Here is a 24,261-nt window from a genome sequence, read left to right as displayed (position 1 = left end):
GTGTCCAACACACTGAATTCAGTGTAAACTTTTCAAAGCACGGTGAATGAAAGTTGAGAAAATGTCCATTTTTCTACTGTGTTTGTGAACTAAAGAAGATCACAGATGGCTGATCATAAATTATAAACTATTTGCAATATATATCAAAGTAGGCTCTGTAAAGAAAGGATTTAAATATACACAGAAATGCTTTTGCAAGGTATAAAATCTCCTCTTCTAGTGCTATATGCTCTTTGTCTTAACACGCAAATAGCATCAATATCTCTTAAAACGTCCTAACATTTTGACATTATGATTGTTCAGAAATAACATATTTGCTAAATAATGTTGACATAGTATCAAATTTTATTTAGAAAAAGGACTTCATATTAGCAATAAGGGGAGTAGAGCAGGATGGTCAAAGGGACTCTTAACGTACAGTGATTCCAAAGAAGGTACACAGCTATTTATAAAAAAGACTAGAACTGACCTGTGAAGGTAGATAACATTCTAGGACTAAAAAAATCCACCAGCCTTTTTAGAAGCAGTAAGGCTAGTTTCTTAGCCCCATTTAAATATGTATCATGTGCTTTCTGTTGGTTTTCCTTTTTCGAAAGAAGAGTTGGTATTTACAAACCATGGACGTTGCACATAGAAGCATACTGACTTCCACTTAATTCTGTGTTTCTAAAACACAAACTACATACTTGTATTGCATCTAGAACATCAACTCATCCCTCTACCTGAATCATCTGCTGAGGATCTGGGTATGTGTCTGCCAGAGTGGGCTAGTGATAAAGAAGAGCCTTGTTTCTTTCTCGCAAAATTCAGTCTCCTTTTCCATGCTGTCTGTACTTAAAAAGTAGCTGCTGAATTAATGGAGTTCTTAAAATAAACAAAGTGCTAATTAGTTTAAAACATATGGTAGATTGTCCTTGATATGTGACAAAAATTAAAATAATTTAATAAATATACACCACTAATCACAGAAATTCTGATGAAAACAGGAGTGCAAACTTATTTGCTTGATTAATATTTTATAATGAAAATTTATCATTAGCCATATTAAAAATGTAGTTAAAATGCAGAGAATTAGTTTTGTGTTCATTACCTTTAATGTTCATTCCGCAGTGGGAGTACTTTGTTACTATATAACTAACTTTTAATAACAATTATTCCTTTAATTATTCATTTAAGATAACATTTCATTGAGAGAGGTACCAAGATAATTATTTCTACGATGTTGTTAAAACATATACAAGCTATGGTAGTTGAACAACATATTAGCTTATATTAATACAACAGTTTTAATTACAAGAAATCTGAATTATACATGTACAAAAACTTTATATTCATGGATGAAACAGTAGCATGGTCACAGCCATAGAGAGCAACTTCACATACAGCATATGACAACTTGGTAAACTATTCTTGGAACCAATTTGATCAATGACATTATGATGAACATTTGTGTTTCAAAAAAGTTTAACAGAATCAGACTTCTTCAGACTCTCAGCAACTGCAATACAATTGCAGTTCAAACTAAAAATGCTTATAAAGCAGAAGCAACAACATTTACATTTGTAGAGCTATTTTGTTAAGTAGCAGTAAGCAAGGCCTTGCTTACTACAGTAAGATAGAAAGAATGAGCAAAAAGTGATCTATTTTCCTGTTGCTATTGTCAGAAGACTATTTACTACAGAGAGCTTTGTAATTTAATGTTTGCAACAGGATTCTTGCAGTTGTATTCTGCATACTGAGCTCAGTCTTGTTAGATATTGCCATCATTTATGGAAGCAAATTCTGGGAAAACAATATCCCACAGGTTGTTCTTGTGCCAATTAACGCCTCACATGAACATAAGATTGTGTGAAGGAAACAAGATGCAGAACAAGGTGGCTAGGCAGAAATAAGAAAAATAAAAAGCTGTTGAAGTTTTCAGAATTAATGACATTCTCAGGATTAGGTATTACAGTCTTTGAGTAAGTCTTACAGGCCTCTGGAGAAAACTCATGAATCCTTATGGAAGGGATCCAACAGTATTTGGGAAGCCTAGATGCAAGACTGAAAGATTTGTTTCATTAAAAAGAAAACAACAACAAAAAAAACAACCACAGAGGTGGGAGTGGGGGAAACTGTGAAATCTGCTGATTTGGTTCTTGGTTTGCTGATTAGATCCCTGAGGAATATGAAGAACAATCATTCCAGACCCAGGAAGGGGAGTATGAAGCAGTTGTTCCTCTCTGAGTGCAACAAATCACAACCTCTCAAAGCTAAGGAGAAGCAGAGAAGAAATGAAGATATATAAACACTATATACTTTTCAGGAAAACTATCTCCAGACCAGGCTTCAACAAAGCATGTGTTTTCTTCTGTCCACTTTCCATCCATAGAAGTTCTACACTGAGGCTAATCCACAGTTTTTTTATTTAGGCATGTCTGACTGTGCATTACAGCGAGTCACCTAGATGTGCTGGTAGGGCACATACTAGTCTTCTTAAAGGCAGCCTTGGATCACCCAAAGCAGACAAAGCCTTCGTCCTCAAAGTGAAAAAATTGCTCTGGGCAATTTTCACAGTCTAACTCCTAATGTTCTTCAGTACCAAATGAATTGAAGTAGCTTCATGCTAATGTCATGGCAACATTCTATTACATTCTACAAAATAATACTTCTTTTCCAAAACATGCAGAGAAAGAAAGATTAATACATTTTAAAAGAAACAATTCTTCTGGTAGAATTGTTCATGATTCATGTGGACACATTTCCTAAAACTGCTGCCTAGTGTAAGAAGACCTGCATACAGGTAGCTCCCAAGGGAAGTAAGCAGCCTAGAGTTAGGCCTATATGCCCTGATTACTATAGCAGTTGAAAAGAAGCTGAAAAGTATTTTGATTTTTATCTTATCTTTAAATTAAAGGATTCTTATTTCACTAAATCATTGCTTTTTAGTAGGATTATAAAGTTTTCTACTGTCTTTTTCTTTCTGATGTAACATTTTGTTCAAGAGGAATCTTAAGGATTCTACAGGCCCACTAAAAGAGTATACAAAGGTCAAATACAGTCTTTCCTTTTACAGAAGGGCCTGTTTTCCAAATTTGTCCTTTTTAAATGGAAAAATTAATTAAAATATCCATGCTGGCTTTAAGGATTAATCCTTCCACAGGCTGTTACCCTCCTATACATACACTGGCCACAGTTCTGAGCTGAATATTAAAAAAAAAAAAAAAAAATCAACGGAACATGCATAGATTACTCTGGGTAAATTTCTTAGGCAGCTCACTTACAGAAATACAACATAACTATATTTTCTTTAATATGATGACTTCATACTTTGTTCTTTGATGACAGACCAAAGTTCTACCAATTTTTTATGGCTGTGCAGTGTTGTTGTTTTTATAATGCTTTAATCATTAAAACATTTAATCCATGGTTTAAGCAGTGGAAGTATATTATCATCATAGAATCATAGAATCATAGAATGGTTTGTGTTGGAAGGGACCTCAAAGATCATCTAGATCCAAGCCCCCTGCCATGGGCAGGGACACCTCCCACTAGATCAGGTTGCTCAAGGTTCCATCCAACCTGGCTCAGAACACTTCCAGGGATGGACAAGCATCCACAACCTCCTTGGGCAACCTGTTCCAGTGCCTCAGCACCCTCACAGTAAAAAGTTTCTTCATTATATCTAATCTAAATCTACCCTCTTTCAGCTTCCACACATTATTCCTCGTTGTATCATTACAGTTCCTTGTAAAAAGTCCCTCCCCAGCCTTCTTGTAGGCATCCTTCAGGAACTGGAAGGCCACTATGAGGTCTCCCCAGAGCCTTTTCCAGGCTGAACAAGCCCAACTCTCTCAGCCTGTCCTCATAGGAGAGGTGTTCCAGCCCTCTGATCATCTTGGTAGCCCTCCTCTGGACTCGTTCTAATAGTTCTATATCTTTCTTGTATTGGGGGCTCCAGAGCTGGACACAGTATTCCAGGTGGGGTCTCACGAGGGCAGAGTAGAGGGGCAGAATCACCTCCCGTGACCTACTGACCACACTTCTTTTGATGTAGCCCAGAATCTGGTTGGCTTTTTGGGCTGCAAACACACACTGTTGGCTCATGTTGATCTTATCATCCACCAACACACCCAGGTCCTTTTTCCCAGGACTGTTCTCAATCCACTCATTACCCAGCCTGTATCTGTGCTTGGGATTGCGCCAGCCCAGGTGCAGTATCTTACACTTGGCCTTGTTAAACTTCATGAGGTTGGCCTGATCTCACCTCTCCAGCCTGTCCAGGTCCCTCCGGATGGCATCCCTTCCCTCCAGCGTATCAACCACACCACACAGCTTGGTGTCATTGGCAAACTTGCTGAGGGTGCACTCCATCCCACTATTCATATTGCCAACAAAGATATTAAACAGTACTGGTCCCAGTACCGATCCTTGAGGAACATCACTTGTCACCAGTCTCCACTTGGACATTGAATCATTGACTGCAACCCTTTGAGTGCGGCCTTCCAACCAATTTTTTATCCACCAAGTGGTCCATCCATCAAATCCATGTCTTTCCAACTTGGAGACCAGGATGTCATGCGGGACAGTGTCAAAGGCCTTGCACAAGTCCAGGTAAATGACATCAGTTGCTCTTCCCTTATCTATTGATTCTGTCACTCCATCATAAAAGGCCACCAAATTTTTCAAGCAGGATTTTCCCTTGATGAAGCATGTTGGTTGCCACCAATCACCTCCACATCATCCATGTGCCCTAACAGAGCCTTCAGGAGGATCTGCTCCATGATCTTGCCAGGCACGGAGGTAAGACTGACTGGCCTGTAGTTGTCCAAATCTTCCTTTTTTTCCTTTTTAAAAATGGGGGGGGATGTTTTCCCTTTTCCAGTCAGTGGACACTTTGCCAGACTGCCATGACCTCTCAAATATGATGGAGAGTGGCCTAGCAACTTCATCTGCCAGTTTCTTCAGGATCCGTGGATGGATCTCATCAGGCCCCATAGACTTATACCTCTTCAGGTTCTTTAGATATTCTCAAACCTGATCTTCACTGACAGTGGGCAGATTATCCTTCTCCCAGTCCTCCTCACCTTCAACTTCTACATCTTGAGCAGTGTGGCTGAAGCCCTTGCCAGTAAAGACTGAGGCAAAGAAATCATTGAGAACCTAACCCTTCTCCATATCCTCCGTGACCAGTTCTCTTGTTCCCTTCTGGAGAGGATCCACATCTTCCCTAGCCTTCCTTTTATCATTTAGATGCCTAAAAAAGTTTTTCTTATTCCCCTTGATGTCCCAGGCTAGATTTAATTCTATCTGGGCTTTTGCTTTCCTAACCTGATCCCTAGCTACTCAGACAACTTCTTTATATTCTTCCCAATCTACCTGTCCATCCTTCCAGTTTCTGTAAATTTTCTTTTTATCTCTAAGCTTGTCCAGGAGCTTCTTGCCCATCCACGCAGGTCTCCTAGCATTCTTACCTGCCTTCCTCTTTTTTGGAATGCATTGTTCCTGGGCTTGGAGGAGGTGGTCCTTGAATACGGACCAGCATTCTCGTGCCCCTCTCCCCTTCAGGCCATTATCCCATGGTACTTCACTAAGAAGATCCCTGAAAAGGTCAAAGTCTGCTCTCTTGAAGTCCAGGGTGGTGAGCTTACTGCACACTCTCTTTGATGCCCTGATGATCATTAATTCTAACATTTCATGGTCACTGCAGCCAAGGCTTCCTTTCAGCTTCACATTATCCACCAGCCCCTCCTTGTTGGTGAGAACAAGGTCCAGCATGGCACCCCTTCTCGTCGGCTCCTCTACCACCTGGAGAAGGAAGTTGTCGTCAATGCATTCCAGGAACCTCCTGGATTGCTGGCGCCCTGCTGTGCCATCTTTCCAACAGATATCCGGGTGACTGAAGTCGCCCATAAGGACCGGGGCTTGTGAATGTGAAGCCTCTCCTATCTGTCTGTAGAGGGCTTCATCTACTCGGTCATCCTGGTTTGTTGGCCTGTAGCAGACCCCCACTATGATATCACCTTCACCTGTCTTTCCTTTAACCTTGACCCATAACCTCTCAGTTTGTTCCTCATTCATCCCCAGGACAAGATCCATGGCTTCCAGCTGGTCATTAACATAAAGGGCAACACCCCCTCCTCTTCTTCCCTATCTATCTTTCCTTAAGAGCCTATACCCATCTATACCTACACTCCAGTCATAGGAGGCATTCCACCACGTCTCAGTGATACCTATAACGTCATAACATAGATGTGCACACATCTCTAACTCCTCTTGCTTATTCCCCATGCTCCGTGCATTGGCATAGAGGCATTTAAGTGGGGCCCCCATTGAAGCCAACTTGCCGGCTGAAATACATTCTACCTGGAATCCATTATCTCGCACTTCATGTGCTCTCTCACTGGCCTGAGAACAAACCCAGGAGCCAGGGTATCTATTTCCAGCACTGGCCTCAAAGTGGGATAAAATGAGGATCCCCTCTCCTGACAAATCTAGTTTAAAGCCCTCCTTACTAGGTTGGCTAGTTTCTGTCCAAGTATGTTCTCCCCTTTAACTGAAAGATGTACCCCATCAGTCCCCAAAAGACCAGGTTTCTCGAACCTTCTGCATTGAAACATGTATGACTACAACCAAAACAGCTTATATACTGATGATTGTATAAACCAATTTATTAAGTCAAATTCAGGCTACAACTCTCCTTCACTAAATTGGAGGAGCTATGAATGCTATGTAAATGATGGCTATACAGAAGTAGATTACTTCTATTTGTGCATATTTTGCATTAAACTTTAAATGCTCAGACATTCAGTGTAGAATTATTTTCCCACATATAGACAGCATAAAATGTACTTTCTTCCAGACTACCAAGAAAGAAATGAGATAACACAGGACAGTTGATAAGGTGCTGCAGATTAATATACTTCTCTCATATAGCTCATAAGCTAATCATATTCAGCACATGTTGAATTTTGAAATTATCTGAGGACACTCCAGATTTGAGTAGACAAAGAAGAGGGAAAGACATCTTCAAGAGGCAATTTTTTAGCATGATGTATTATCACTGGAAATTCTAAGGGACAGTATTTAATGGGTATTCTATTATCTTCCACCTCATGAGAACTCCTAAACCTCCAGGTACCCTCACAATTACTGAAAAGTATTATATTTCTTGACAATATAGTGTTATTTTTTTTTCACAAAAAAACCTGTACGGATCGATCTTAGCTGCACAATTTCCACTGACATTAATGGGAGTAATTTGCCTAAAACCCTTTTCGGGTTTGTTTTTCTTTTTAAATTCCAGAGATGGTTTTTAAGTGTAATTTTCTAAAGTGTAATTTTCTAAAAACTACATAATGTGCATTGCATTTTATTATTCAGCCTGTCTGAGGCTCGTTCATATCTTATCTTTCCCCTTTGCAGATTTTTGTCTAGATAAAAGAAAAATCTGCAGGAAGAATGACAGATAGACATGAGAGCATCAACATCAATTATTTTCTTACAATCCAGGAATGCAAGTAATATTTAATCTGTGTTAGGACATAATTATGAATAAAACTGTAGTATAACTACCAATATTGATTAAAACCAATATGCTGAGAAATTTCTAGGAATAATATTTTGTTTCTACCATTCATCTTACAAAGACAGATAAGGTAGTGTTGCAAAGGAAAAGAGAAGTTCATTAACGTAATATTAATCAGTTATAACTGTCCTTTTGTAAAGTGTTCAACTATATATTTGAGGAATACATTCATTTTAACCAGAGATTTGATGAAAGGTTATACCATATTATCCACCATGTGACATTTAGGAAACTAGAAAGTAAAATTAATTTATTTAAGGAAATTTAATCTAGGAAACTAGAAAGAAAAATTAATTATTTTTTTCTATTGAATCTTAGAAAATTCAAGATTAGCTCAGCATTTGATTGTTGAATTACAACTAACTTCTTGAAAATGAATCATGAAGATATATACACTACAGATATACCAACAATTGGTTACAGTCTCCCTACTGTGAAGTAGCAATGTATTGTAAAGCTTTTAGTTTTCTTCTCTTGGAGTTCATGTTGGAAGCAAGTAGCTTTAAAAAAAAGAAAAAAAGTGTGCAGAGAGCTGAAATAACAATTCAGTACACATCTGAAGTTCTAATCTAATTGATAATAGCATATTTTTTAAAAAATATATAAAGAACTATAATTAAGACATCTATTTTTCTTCCCTGCTCTAGAATTATACTAGTAGACACAGCTAAAATAGGGCTTGTTTTTAATAATAAACTATGAATAATGTCTTGCAAACTTTTCCTTGTATCAAACCAAAGACTTTCATTGCATTCTAATGATGGAATACATATCTGGAAGCAGTTATTGGAAGAACACAGATGCATCCAAATGATAAACTCTGTTCTTTACTAATTGTTAATAATAAACCATCAAGAGAAATTATTTTAAAATATTAAAGTACAGTAAGTATTTGAAAACTCAGTAATTTTTTTGAAAGGCATGCTTTACTCATGCCCCAGTTACAGCAGGAATAAAGGAATACAGAAATAAATGGGAGACCTTTATATGGAAGGTCAGACTAGCTAATGCAATGGTTTCTCAGACCTTTAAAAAAAAACCCCATAAACTATCAGTTTCAATGGAATTAGTCTTCACAATTTTTAGGACCACCTTATTATAATACAGTAGTTACTATTAATATTAACATTTTTATCCAGTAGAATACTTTTTTATCCAGTAGAATTATTACATCAAATGATGTAACACCAAATAATGTTAGATATACCAACAAAGTTGGATAAATTCTATTAATTCTGTATTACCTGCATTGATGTATGAGTATAATCCTCAGGTAAGAGTAATAGTAATTAATAGCATTGCCATGAAGAATTCTAGAGAATGGAAGATTATGCTGATGCCTCAGGGAAGTGATAGACCTTACTCCTCCTTAGACATTACGTTTGAATTATAGGCTGTTTATTCCAGATTACATACTTAGAGTTATAGGCTATATATTAAACAAATGACTGATAATTTTTGTTTGCTTTGTTTTCATGGGAAGAGGGGACATAGAACAAATAAGATTGTTAGATTTTTCTTATTTCAAATTAATATTTTGTTGAAATGAATTGAGTAGGGGAATTAAATTGAAAAAAGTTATTTGGTAGAATTAACAATGAACAGATAATAAGCAGATGTTATTGATATCATGCCACATTAAAGAAATATCTATTGCTATTATACTTAGTTCATATAAATGTACTGTTCATTCATTACGTGTTCATTTATATGGACAGTATAAATGTAGCATAATTAACAAACTACATTAAAAATTAAAAAAGACAAAGAACTAAAAAGAAATGTCAAGTGAAACAACAATCTCTTGCTCATCTCTTGGGTCACTTTCAACTAGTTAAAATAGTAACATTGCTTTATTTTTAAAGTTTGGGAGATCTTTGTTTTGACTTTTATGTTTTAGGCTTTAACCTTCCATGTTCATTTAAGCATTTAAGCACAGTCCTATCAATGCATAACAACCAAAAGAGACATAATTAAGGCATCTTTTAATTAAGCTGTCCTTAGACTCCATTTTTTTCTGTGTGTCAGGCCTGAGCAGAGCTACCAAAACCTTTAATGTTTTCAATGGACATCTTAACGTTTAGCCCCATTATATGAAAGCCAAATAAAACCAGTGTTTTGGGTTAGGGTTTTTTTGCATTTTGTTTTGTTTTGGTTGGTTGCGGTTGGGATTTTTTGTTGTTGCTGCTGCTGCTGTTTGGTTTGATTTATTTATGCAAAATAAGTATGAAACTGAAAAACATCACATTCCTTTAGCTCTTGGTTGAAGGGATTTGAGCATACTGATGGATGTAGTGTTCTTGTCTAGTAAGATTTACTATGGCATGAGTTATCAGAAACACATAGAATGCCCTGAGCTGGACTACTTACATGATCCCACCAACAAATATACAAGAGGAAGAGTGAAAATAAGATGTCACTTTCTTACTGATATTTTGGTTTATAAACAATGGAGATAAAGTCACAGAATTTTCCAGTTACAAAACTCTCAAAAGTTTTGACAGGCTGCTGAAGAAAGCTAAATCAAATATACCTAAACCTAATATACATAAACAGAGATCTATGTTTCTTAACTTAGCTTCTTTGCAAAGCTTTCACATGAAAAAATTTAAGCTGATCAGGAAAACAAACACTAGAGAAATAGCTTACATATTGTGATAGCAAATATTTTTACTGAAAGATAACAAAAGCCATGGTTCATATGAAGTACAGATGGGTTGTTTAACCTGACATCTTGGTAACATGAGATCAGGACAGTTGATACTGTAAAAGCAAAAAAAAAAGGTATAGTAGTATTTCATCAAATATGGTTTTATCCAAAAAATACCAGATTTGTGCTCCCACTGCACATCACATTCTCAGTAAAATTATCACAGTTCAAAATTACTACTGAAAAAAATAATTAGGAGAAATTAACCAATGAAGAAGAAAGAGTTAAACTAGTGAGATATCTTCCTAGTGTTAAAAAGAGATAATTTTTTCTGAACTTGTTTTTCTACCACGCAATGTATAGGACTGAAAGTTTAAGAATGTTTTAAAATACAGAAGAAAAGACATGGAGGTAAGACCAAATATTTAGTCAATCTAACTGGAGCCAATTTAAATGGAGTCTAATTGTACACAAATATTGTACTTTAATTTTATACTTAAACTCAATTAACAGTTTTCTTATAAAACATTAGAGCTATATGTCAATGCTGCATTTACTTGGGAACATATCACTGTATAGATACACAGTATACTGATGTTTAAAACAAATGTTTCAAGTACATAATTATTTTCATTTAAAACCAGAATTTAAATAGCTAATTAGAATCAGAAATGTGAAAAATGAACCATAAACCAAGTGGATAGTTATTTAGTTAAAACAATGAGGCTGGGGTACATCTCAGTTTGTCTGCACACCAATAAAGCTATTATACACCATGTTCATTATTTAATAATAATTGCATATTGATTTTTGCATATTATTTTTCACATTATAAGTACTGCCTATGCTACAGGATATGACTTTCATTTTAACAAACCAAGATAATAAAGGTTAATAAAGATAATAAAGTCTACATCTTCTAGGTAATGAAAACAGGTATTAAATCCTTGGGAAAAAATGATTGAGAAAAAGAAGCAGTGGAACAGAATAAAATAAAATGTTTGGCTGATGGAAAAAAATTAAAAGAGATTGCATTATATACAGAGTAGTCTTGAGGATCTGAAGAATAAGAGACAGCAAGGAAGTCATGGGAAAAGAGCTGGATCTCATAAACTTATGTATCAACAAGCACTTCAATTATCTGGCCTCTTTCATGATCTTAGAAATTCAAACTGCCCAAATCTGAGCAGGAGCAAAGCATCCCAAGTATTAAATAAAATAAATCTCCTCTGGCTTTGTTTTGCTACTGCTGTGATTGCAGTTTGGGATGATGATTTGCAATTGTAATAGAATATGAAAAAACATCAAGAATCTAAAATGATAGTTGATATAGACTGTGTTTGCATCAACTCCCAAACAGCAGAAAGGCCCAAAACTCATTGCCTTAGCTATTCAGGGGCTAACTGGAAATCTTCCTAGAAAGCAATGTGAGAAGGCCAAGCAGAGTAATGTAGAAGATAATTACACTCCCTCCATACACCACTACTTTTATTCTTTGTTGCCAAGCTGACATGTGAAATTAAAAAGGCAATGTTAATCAAAATGTAGATAACAAATGTGGATCTCATCATTCCTTAAAATAATTGGGCGAGATTAATCTTTTCCACAGTGGTGATTTTCAGTAACAGGAACACAAAAGATAGGTACAGCAAAAGGTTCAGTGCAATAGTAAAGATGCACCTTTTTCTCTCACTAGCCCCATAGATTTGACTAAAAGTTTACGGCTAGGTGTTGCTAGTGAGTTAGCAACAGAAGCATCATCGGTCAGCTTGAAAGAACAACTTCACACTTGCCTTAATTCCAGACTTTGACATCCCTCTTTTCCCCCCACAATAAACAACTAGTTGGAAGGACTATAGAAGAAATTTTACAGAGAGATTTTACAGGCAACTTTCCTAACACTTTTTCAAAAAATGCTTTAAGCATGTAGTGACAGATAGCAAAAATAGCATGTTTAATTGATATCACCTTATTAATATACAATGATTGTAATGGGACTTAAAAAAATTAGCCATGCCTTTTGAATGCTATTGCCCACAGGAAAAAGCAGATCAGAATGCAGAATGTACTCCCTCTCCCTGAGAAAAGCAAAATAAAATAAAAATTTTCATAAGACTTCTTGACTACAGTTAGACAAATGATTAAGAGGGAAAAAAAAGAAAAAGTGAGTCTTGTTACTTCAATGAAATCCTGGAATTTGCATAAGACATAGATACTGTGTTCAGGGAGCCTCAGAAGGAAGAAAATTCTCTTGTTCCCTTACAGCTGAGAGCAGCATTGACATGCTCAGGAAAAGCTCTGGGTTTAGTCTTCAAAATTCACTGCTCTATCTTACTGCAATGAATTTTTTTACCCTCTCTTTCTAGGACAGAGGATTTTAGAGGATCAAATTTTATGACTTCTCAGATCCTGCAGGCAAACAGACAGATAGATAAACCCTATGAACTATAAACCTCAGGTTTCTTGGAGACCAGACCACACAAGAAAAGCTCAGGTTATTTTTGAATCCTGAAGTACTACTTTCTGTGCATTTCTTTCTTGGCTATGATACCCTAAATGAAAATAAAATCATTGAACACTCAGCCTGTCTGTATCTTACAGGTGTTTCATTATAACACAGAACGTGCTATTACTTGAGGGAGAACATTTTATAACCTTTGGGCAAAAACCTAATTGCAGAACATGTATTCTATGCTTTGTGCTTATACATTCAAATTTGTCTTTAATAGACTGAGAGAGCATGCTTATGCCACTATATGTTTTTCTCTTGCTTTGTTTCATTCAGTCATGATTGCCTAAGCACTTCTAAATTGGACCTAATTCTAATATAACCTAAACACCTCTAAACTGACCTAATCCTGAGGCCGAAATTAATGAGAATCAGAGCTGAACTGCCTAATTTAACAGCAAACAGCAACAGTAAGAAAGGAGGGAGAGTGAAAAAGGGAAAGAGGAAGGTTTTTCACAAGGAGTTAAATATTTTAGTCTGCAGAAATAACAGAAACAGGAGTGACTGCTGCACATCTGACTCAGATCCCATTAGCCCTTTGGTAAAACAAGGCAAAATAAGGATAAGGCTGGAAACAGTTTCAATCAATATGGCAAAAACTGTTGTTAGAAGATATCCACAAAAGCTGTTAAAAACAAAGGATGTCCCCTTTGCTGTACCCTCTGTACCCACCTACTCAGGTGGACAAAATGATCTTTCCTGATTGAAGCTCCTGCCCAGGCCCTGACCAAGGCTCAAGATGAGTCTGAGGCCCAGGCCAAATTCCAGATTTCCTCAACTCTGCCTGCTCTCCTTTACCCAGATTCCCCTGACCATTGCTCTTCCTACCCCCACCCACTCTGCAGAGCCAGGGCTTGCTCTTAGTTAGGCATTACAGCCCTAATGAATGTAATGGTCTTAACTCCTTAAGATCAGAACTGGACCTAAGTAAAAGGTATCCAGGTGACGATACATTAGCAATCCTCCTTGAGACTGAAAACAAACAACTCTCTACCCATAATGGTATTATTCACAATGAGGCATTGTTGTTAACACTATTCCCTGCTAAACCATGTGAATCACCTGGCTTGCAGAGGCAGGTTGTGTGTGCATGTGTTAGATATGCAGAGTTGGCATGCTCCGGAATATACATACGAATGTACAGGCTATATTCCATATTTTTTAGCCTCTCACAGAGAATCAGAAAACAGTCAGCATTCTCTTGGCTGCCGTCTGCCTGTTTATACCTGGAAATCTCAGAACATATACTTTTTCACTGAAGATATTGCATAAACATTGCTCTCTGTCATAGCCATACAAATTACAAGAAGAATATTCATTAGAATGCTAGAAATACTTCCTAACGATTTCAGGTGGGAACCTAGGTATTAACAAATTGCTTACAATACTTCAGCAGGAATGCAAGAAGACTCCTAAATGGAAAGTCCCTTACAAACTTTTTCAGTGTTTTGACAAATGAAGAACCAAGGATTAACTGGCATAACAAGAAATTCACATATAATTCAGACATAGCCTAATATTTTTCAGAGTATCCATGTAAGTGTAAGCTGTGGCACTTTAACAAGTGAAGTGGACTGAAAATAAATTTTCAGGAGTGATTTGTAATATTCTTTCTCTGTTCTAGTTCAAGCCAACTCATCTCTTCCTGCTTTTGACTATCTTGATATAAATGATGCAGTCAAATGTTTGATCTTATGATGAACATTATAATTATATAAATATATATAAATAGCTTGGGCCATAATTATAATTTAGGTGTGAACTGCTGCAAGTTCTTAGACCTTTATTTTATAAATTATTGCAGATTTTCTGCTAGAAAATTTCCAGAAAAAAAAACCTGATACTTGAAAGTCAGCAGCTCATCTTAGGTACTTGATATTAAAAATTCCATTGTAATACCAGAGCAGTTCCAACTAATGTATAATAAAGTTAGAAAAGTTCAAAGTGAAAACTTTTCATTAATACAGCATATGATAAATTAGAAAGTCTGCTGAAGAATAGTCTGTTAATTCCTACAGATCAAGTTAAACACAAAAAAATACATTTCTACACAGTAAGAAATTGCTGCATATTCAAAGGATATAAAGAACAAAGTTGGGATATTGGCAGTATCCACAGCACTAGATCTAATTTTTGGTTAGTGTCAAAACATGGCAACATCACATACAGTCAGACTGCTCTCACATCAGCCTAGGAAACACTGCAGTTCAGATTCAGAAGTTAGTTATTTATATACTTAAAGCATATTTTACTATCATCCCCTGCACAATTTTAACCCAAAAAAAGTAATATTGGAGACTGAAAACCAGCAGTTTCAGTTGCCAGTGAAAATGCTAGTTTCTTAAAGGCAGCACAATTATCTTCTAAGGAAAAAATGGATGCAGGCTCTCACCCATTGCAGCACTGAAGATTTCTATCAATAATACTAATTCACATACTTATTTCCATCACAGAAGAAGGATATGAGTTCCACACAACTGTGACGTAAGAATTAAATCAGCTATACATTCTATTCCATCTAAAGTAGCATGAGATATTGCCATATAAAGTATCTGTCCTCATATTTAATCTATTATAAATGATCTAACCCCACCCCTACACCCCCCCAAAAAAAATCTGTGGGAACCAAGAACACGGACAATGCCATCTGTGGAGAAGTATAATGATGTATTTGGATATTCCGTTCCTGGAAAAATTTATGTTCATTGTCCTTTATTGAATGCAACATAGGTACACACAGAAACCCAGAAACTCTTGCAGGCAGTCTCTTAACTGGAAGGTTATCTAATCTCTAAACTGGAGCTTTAGGTAATTTTTTAGACCTCCTTACAGAGCCAGGTGACTCACCTAGCAAAATGTGCTGGGACTTCCTAGTGATCAACCTGCATGGCTTACTTTCCTCTGCAAACCAGGATGTAAGGAACCACACAGCTCTGAATCACATCCCAATATAAACTTACCAAACAACCAAACTACTCCCTCCTGGGTCTGAAAATTAGTAAAAAGCTACAGGATAAACATGTGGACATGTGGATAAATGATGCATAAAACAGTTAATAAAACTATTAGTCCTCTGAAACTGATTGAACATTTCAAGTGTCCAGTTATGCAAGTTGGATCATTTGTTGCAGGTAAATGATAAATATAACTCAAGAGATGTGGATTCATTAACTATGGAAGCTGTAGAGGGGTTTTGGACATTGCGGGGGAAGCTAAGGAACCATACAATGATAGATAATATCAATGTTTTCCTAAGTAAAATGATTTCAAAAGGTTTTGAACAACTTATCAACCAAATTTATGCTACAAATACTTGTTATTAAAACATGAAGAACTTCTCACTTTAATTCATCACAAATTTAGTATCAACCTATTAAAGAGGTGGATTGAGGAATAGTGTTTCTTTTTTGCTATTAGGATATTTAGATTTTCTAAAAATATTTTTTAAATCTTTTATAAAAGATTTTCTAAAATGTTTCTCTAAAAAGTTTTTCTAAATATCTCTTTAAACCTTTTTAAGTTTCATCAGTAAAATCCCACAACCATTAACTTGAATATATACATTGTATTTAAAAATACAATTTTTGTTATTATTAATTATATATTATAAAGTATCACAGAATCACAGAATAGTTGAGGCTGGAAAGGACCTCTGGAGGTCACCTTGTCCCACCTCCCTGCTCAAGCACAGTCACCTACAACAGGTTACCCAGGACCATGTCCAGATGGCTTTTGAATATGTGCAAGAATGGAGACTCCATAAGCAATCTGGGTGATTTTTTCCAGCGGTCGGTCACTCTCACAGTAAAAAAGTGTTTGCTTATGTACAAGGTTTTTCCTTGTTTATAAAGTTTTTCCCCTATGCATGCTCTTCTTATATGTTCACATTATTATACATTCAGACTAAATGCCTACTTGTAATTTCTGTGCATAAGGTAGCTGAATTTGTTTATAATCCCTTTTAAAACAAAAAAACCTTTATGATATGAATGCCTATTCTTACCATGAACACAATTATTTTTTCAAGATATTACCTAAGTACCTACATGATTGTTTTTCCCTGCAGTCTGACATTTGGAGTGGCTCTGGTTGGACTACTGTTCAAGTCAGATAAATTCACCTTTACTAGAGCAAAAGTGATTACTCTTTTTCTTTTTTTTTTTTAAAAACTTTGCACTCATAAAATTGCATACATATTGCTTCATCAAAGCAAATATGACTCTGCTGATATTCATTATCATCTTCTTTTGTAATAAGTATTCTAATCGTGTAGCTTAATCTAAGCACTTGATGTATTGTGTTTGATTGAAGCAGAAAGTCTCCTTTACCATATTATTTATGTTTTGAATATGTGTATCTGTGCCAGAACTGGTTTTAAAAATTGACTTTAGAAAACGTTTGCATTCCATAACACCAAAAGCTGAACTATACCCTAAACCATTTTTTACATCCAGAGATTGCCTAGAAAAAAACCCCACCATATTTACTTTGTTTTTCAGAGCAAATTTTTATATCATATTTTCATTATTCTTTTTCCTTCTTTATATTTTTTTCTAACATCCATTTTGTTTCCCTTTAAGATTTATCTTCTTTTAAAAATACAAAATCTATTTACAGGATGTGTCATTTGCTTCTGTTCTGTAGGTATGCATACTTTTATATGTTTTTCAAAAATATATAAGGAATGAAAAATAGAGGAAAAGTCTCTCTACCTTTCATGTGTAAATATATGTGTATGTGGACACAGGCATATGTATGTGTGTGATTCCCTCAATACTAAACTTGAAATGTTTATGACAGCCTACTTCAAGTGTCATACAAGAGTTCTTAGAGGATTAAAAGTATTATTAAGGAACAGCAACATATTATTATTTCATAATTATTAAATGTCAGGGACTATCTAAATCTCAGGAATGATGTTTACTATACCTCATGTTCTCACATTCTTCATGGTTTTGCTTTGAGGTTTTCCTGTACATGTGATTTCTCTCTCACATGGTTCATTTCATGGTTTCATCACTAGTCTCATTCCTTCTAGATTACAAAGCATTTTTCTTGTGCTATTTTGTTGTATTTTGTTTAAAGCTATCAAATGGAAGTAAACTGACAAGGCAAATTTTCTGATTTTGCAAAATACTTGGAGTAAATGCCTGCATGCTTATGCAGTTACGTATTTACTTGACTGGGGCTTGATGCATTCTTTACTCTTAATTGAACAACATTTTCTATAGGATGCACAATTTTATAATGAAATTTAAATTTTATTATTTTATTTTCCATCTGTTAGAAACTTTCAATATTTAACCTACACAGTATACAATAATCGGCTAATAGGTAAATATTTCACTCATTTGAAAACTCAGTTATCAATTCCTTCTTCTTATATGCTGAGATAGAATCACCTGATACTGGATCATTTTTTTCAAACTGAGGACCAAGAAGAAATAGCTTTCATATTTTTTAAAATGTATTGAGAAATTAAATTAGCCAGATCTTGAAACATGAATGGAAACTAACATTTAGAGTTTCTGGCTATAATTCAGACCTCCTAGTTGAAACACACAGATTCAGAAGAAGGGGGAAAAGAAGTCTTTTTATCATCTTTGTTGGCCTGATTATAGACCAACAGATGTTGCTCCCATGACTACCTTGCGAAGAAGAAACTAGTAAATTGATCAGATCTACGCTAGCTTCAGACAGCCCATGGAGATATTACAGCCCTTTTCCTTGTTTTACAGAACCACCACAGCAGCTTCCTTTCTAGTTACCAGAAGAAGAGCAAGATTTGTTAGCTGAGAACTGTTTTGGGAATCCTGAATTCATGACAAAGGTGTGGCAGGTGGGCAAAATTTGAATAGCATATAGTGCTTGAAGCTGGGAAACCCAGTATCTCAGGAAAAATCTGCATTATGCCATGGTTCAAAACTCCTAAATTCAGCAACCACTGTGAACATCTACCTCATGCAGACAAGTTTTTGTTGATCAGTTAACTTCAACACCATATTTCTTTGACAGGCATTTCCCCTGGTTGCTGCTTGGTCTGAAATCCAGTGAGTACTGGGACAAGTTGTTGCCTTAAGCAGATGCTGACAGTTGCTTTAAGAGAGAACTTCTCCTGGCTGTCTCTCTTATTTTCTGTTGATATACGTAATATCTAGTTTGTGAAACTAGAACAGAGTTTAGCTCACTATCTTTGAAAGATTTCTGGGCTTTCAAATCAAAACAGCTCCTGTTTACTTGTCAAATACAGTCTATATTTTTGCAGGTGTTGTTACTGAAAAAGTTAATTTCTGAACATTATTCCAATAAACACAAACAAGACAAGGCTGGCGTGTGATTTATCCCTTGATCGTGAAAGAAAAGCCAGAATGCTAGAGAATAATCTGTACCTTGTGGCGTAATCTTACTAGGGGCTGATAGGGCCTAAAGTCATATCCTTCCTTCGCTGGCCACGCATCTGCTCCCAGCAAAATGCATCCAAGAAGTAAAACAGTTGACCACCACATAAACATCTTTACAGGTCTGTTCCTGTCAAAATAAAATGTAAAAGTTCAGTGACAGACTGCAATATTACTTTCGCACAAGTCATATAATAAAAGTTTAAAATACTGATATACCATTTGTGGACTTGAATAAATATAGCAAAAATAGAGTAATCTATCTGGCACAACAGCAAAAAGAAAAAGAAAAAAAAAAAAGGTAGCAGTATTTAGGACAACAATATGAATTCAGTTGTGCTGAACTGAACATTTTCTTATCACTATTCAATACTCATATGAGATTCACTGAGGAAACAACCAGGAAAAGCCTCAGAAAAGACAGGACATAATAGAAAAGCAGTGGTGAAAAATTCAACACTGTTTTTCTCAAATGAAGGAAAAAAGATGACCATCAATGACAGGTTCATCAACGTTTTCTTTTAAATACAGTCTACTGTGATGCACTGTTCACAACCTAACAGTGTAAAATATCTAGCATATGTCTATTATTATCTTTATCTTACCAGCACTGAAGTCTAAAATGTAAGCAAAGCACTGTATTTTCTGCCAATATTCTGGAGAAACTTTTAAATTGCATTATTGAAATTATGTATAGTCTAAAAGCATTATTGCATATGTCAGCGTTATAGGAATATTTCCAGTCTCCCCATATCCTGCCCCAGAATTCACTGTAATCAAGTGCAAAATTTAGGGTAGATTATTTGAAAAACTTGTCTTTGATTGGTTCGAGTTTTTGGTTGTTTCTGTTTCAGAATCCCACAAGTCATATTGCAGATAACCTGAACTGGCAACGCAATACCATTGTAAATGCACCAGTGTTCTATCTCGTTAGAAACAAAATTGCAAACGACATCTTTAAGAACTGTTAGGTCACAGGACACTTCAGGAAACTACGTAAATAATTTTGTTTTAGTACTAATTACATTTAGTGAATGTTGTTTTTCTTCAGAAATAGCTGTTTCAAACACTGTTGTTGGTACAGTTTTGTACATACGTATTGCTTCATACTTGTCTAATGCTGGTTTATGATTAGCAAGAAAAATATTGTCAACCCAGAGGAGATTTTGCAATAATCCTTAACGGATATTTCATAACATTGTAACATAATGTCTTTTACTGTGAGTTCAGAAGGGGTTCAATAACTATTATTTTCATTCCCCTTGTTGAAATTTCTGTAGAGAACACTAAAAATCACCAATTTAAAACTTATGAAACTTCATTATTATGATGCACTGAAAACTGAAAGAAATACTATTTACATCCAATTTTTCTTATTATGCAAAGCTTAAAATTGCAGACTGCTTACACATGTATCACCTTCATAAATCGAAATGTTACATAAAAAAATAAGGAAGGGGAAGGACAGGGCCACTCTTAATACTTGATGCAACCTTTTATTTCATGGAAAGAGAAATTAGCAGAAGGATACTCACCTATTTGCAATTTTAATATTAAACTAGAATGAAATGAACAGTTTCAGACTTTCTATCTTAAAGCTACATTTTAACAGTAAAAACCAATATCTCTCTGGTAGATTGCCTACAATATGGTATGCATACAATTAGGCACAACTACAGATCTTGCCCACGTCATCTGCACCCTGTCCATAAATCTGTCATCCTGCAGTCATTGTAACAACCTAGTTTGTGCTGACTTCCATGTTCTGATATATTTTAAACCTGGTTATTCAAAAAATTACTTTCTATTCAAATGGACAAAAAATTTGATCTTTCCAGACAAAACTAGACTGGTTTGATGAGCTAGTCCTACATTATCTACCTACAATGATACATTAAGTTATGACCTATTAGAACTAAAATTAGGATATTAGATACTAATATTATAAAATGAGATAGATACACAACAACCTGGAAGAATGCATAGAACTGTTTCTAATGTTAAAGGCCTTGACAAACTTAAGATCTGAAGTTTATGAGGAAATCATTGCAGGAGATTCTGAAAAAATCATATAGAATTTGTGTCAGAGCTCCTTTTGACCGGACAAAGACATTATAACTTCATAAAGATAAGATCAGAACTATGGAAGGCCTATAACAATCATTCTCACAGATTTTATAGATACATATGGCATGAGAGTTTCCTTATACGGTTCCTAATGGTGCTACAAATGTGCATTTCGTAAGTGGTTACAGTACCTATTAGAGACATTTGATATTTATTATTGATATTCAGCACCTGTGTTGAAATTTTCATGATAAACAGACAACACAGTATACTGATCCTCATCACTTTGAGACATGCAAGTCATTCCATTTAGTCTATATTATTTAGTCCTGATGGGACAGAGAGGAACAACTTCTATGCAAGGTGATTTATGCATGACTATTTATTATTTTTTTCCCTTTCTACCTGGCTTCTAATGCACTTACCCTGCTAATGTAGAAAACTCTGATAAGAATGAGGGTATACATGAATAAGTCCAAAATATTGTAAGTGTACCCTAAAAGCCCAGAGTGGGTACAGAATGTTAAAGTCTTGCCTAACATTTCCTTTTTTATAGGAAATCAGCTGAGCATAAAATGTAAACAAATGGGGGGATCACTTATTATCCTGTATCATTCACGGTCATGCTCCTGGCAATACTGTTAAATAAACTGTGGTTTTGACTCCTATCAGTCTTCATATAACAGTAGTCCTCACAGTCCCTCGAAGGCAGGGACTACATAAAATTAATTCCTGTGGAGATATCAAAGGTATTAAATGGACTCTAGCCTTACCTCTATTCACAGGCTCAGTAATGGATCCTGGATAAGTCTGCTTCCCTTCTTCAGGGACCAGTCTATCAAACTTGGTAAAGCCACTTAAAGGTTGCATTCTCATTCCAGCTGACTCTTACCAGCCTGTCTAGCTTTCACACTTTTAACTCAAACTCAAATTTGAGGTTAATATACCATACTACTTTGACACCACCTATCTTTTATTCAACCAAAACCAATCTCATTCTGGGCCTCCCTATTAATCAAATTTAAGATTTCTTCTCATTTATCACTGTTTAATTCCACCAGTTCCCACCTTCCGTACATTTTTTTTTGTACTCTAGCTTTCCTAATATACATAGCAGTATGTATAATAATGTATTAAGCAGTGAATTAGTTGAAACAAAGACAACAAACTTTATTACAGAGAGATATTTTATGTAAGTAATTTAAAGCTTGTTCTTTTACACCTGTTCAGTAACTGGATATTAAAGTGATGATAGAAAGTGACACAGTGAAAAAGTTTTCTTGGGTTTCCCTCATACTTCTACCAAAACAGAACTGCTAATCAGATATTCTGGTAGACCTCTACTGGGGGGTTATTGCAACAAATCGAGCTCACTGACTTGAAACACTGGAAAAGATTATTTCAGAACTCTGAGAATTCAAGTGTGTACCAGAATGGCATTTCCTTCACTGCCTTTGTGTTAGTTCTCAGTATTACCGTTACTGGAACAATAAGTCCATTACAAGGGGAAGAAAAAAAAAAAGAAAGAAAAAGATGAAATAAGGAAAATCAGAATCTTGACTTTTAATGTCAAAGAAAGCAACCCTTTATTCGTGTTTGTTGAAAAAAAAAAGGTTTTGAAAATAGTTTATTGTTGACTTTCATGGTCAGAATCAGATTAGTTTAGCAGTTATGCATGCTAAAACTAGCTATACACAGTTGAACCTTTGTCCCCTTTGTGCACTTGTGAAATATCTCTCCGTACAATGAAAATTAGGTTGGGGAACAGTCATTTCACAGAAGACGTTAAGGCCAGCCACATTCCACCACCCTCCCATCTAAACTGCATATATTTTAGCCTCATATGGTGTAAAAGAATAGAGTCCTTATAGTTTTGAAAATCATTTGACCTTGAAAGGCTTCTCCTTTGTACTTGTCCAAAAGAAGAGAAAATTATTATATGCTCAGTTTTTTACTTCATTGCCTGTTACTTGGATGAACACTTGAAATGTAAATTAAAGAAGTCAGCTTTTTGGACAGATGAGACCTAAAATCCCCAAAGTATTTTGGGTGTCTACAGTTATTATTTGCCTTTTCAGAAATAAAAAATCAATTTTTTTTCAAAGTATCATAAATTTTCTATTTAATTTATTGCACAACTTAATTGGCTTTTAATTAACAACTACTACCAAAACCACAGTTCTTCTTAAAACAATGCTATTATTAAGTCTTTATTTTAAGAAAAATTGTGATCTGTCCTTAAAACCTTACACTGTTAAAGAGTTGAATTAAAGAGAAGGACTAAAAATACAGAGCCCTTGAGTACAAGCAACTTAGTCTTTTGTATTTTTCTGCTAACACTGTTTGGAAAAGTGGGAAAAAGAGTTCTACTTTAATCTCCCAGACAGCATATGTATTTCTGAGAACTCTGGAAGGGACGGTGGGTATGGTGTGTGTGCCTTAATCAAAGATGAGTAAGGCATTAATCTCCCTTTCTGTTTCTCAGGGGACTTGCCACAGCCTGAAACTTAGGATCTGAATAAGCAGCTGCACAGCCAGAGAAGACAGGGAAGAGACCAGCTTTGAAAGAGACATTCCAAGAAATAAGCAAGTGTTATTCAATTCTATTAGACAATTTCAGTGAAATGTTATTGAACAGATATTTTTCTTCTTGGGTTTGTCACATCACTGAGGCATCACCCAGAAAGCTTTGTAGTAAATTTCTTATGCTGTGAAAGTTGTGCAATCAGATTGTCAGGCAGATACATTCCTGACCTTTACCATTTTTTCCAGTGATGTGTTTGTTCATGCAACATACTTAAGTAAATATAAGCTCCACATAATATAGTACAGCTCTTACATACCTGTAGGGATTTCAAGACAAGATAAGAATTTACATGTTTTTTAATATCATTATGAATAGTCTGCCACTTTCTAGAGATCTCAGTTGAGTATCATCTCACATCTTTTGGTCTTCTGAAATTATTTAAGTATTAAGTTATTTCTAAGGCCTTGCAGAAATAAGAAATAGTTCCACCCCATATTTTCACCATTCTAATGTTTAAAAGTTCTTTATCCTGTAGTTTATTTT

The 24,261-nt window shown here is 35.5% G+C and overlaps 1 protein-coding gene across 2 annotated transcripts in view; it reads right to left on the bottom strand.

Annotated features, from left to right (window-relative positions):
• The window catches only part of FSTL5 (follistatin like 5), a 332,447-nt gene that overhangs the window by 284,841 nt on the left and 23,345 nt on the right, over positions 1 to 24,261 (bottom strand). For both annotated transcript variants that reach the window (XM_074822912.1, XM_074822913.1), the window contains exon 2: positions 19,116 to 19,254. In XM_074822912.1, coding sequence (XP_074679013.1) covers positions 19,116 to 19,238 — 123 coding nt within the window. In that variant the 5' untranslated portion in view covers positions 19,239 to 19,254. The remainder of the gene's footprint in view (positions 1 to 19,115; positions 19,255 to 24,261) is intronic.

Source organism: Strix aluco, chromosome 4, assembly GCF_031877795.1.
Source record: "Strix aluco isolate bStrAlu1 chromosome 4, bStrAlu1.hap1, whole genome shotgun sequence".
NCBI classification, from domain to species: Eukaryota; Metazoa; Chordata; class Aves; order Strigiformes; family Strigidae; genus Strix; species Strix aluco.
The sequence above is the reverse complement of the archived record's forward strand: the minus strand, read 5'-3'. Positions and strand labels throughout refer to the sequence as shown.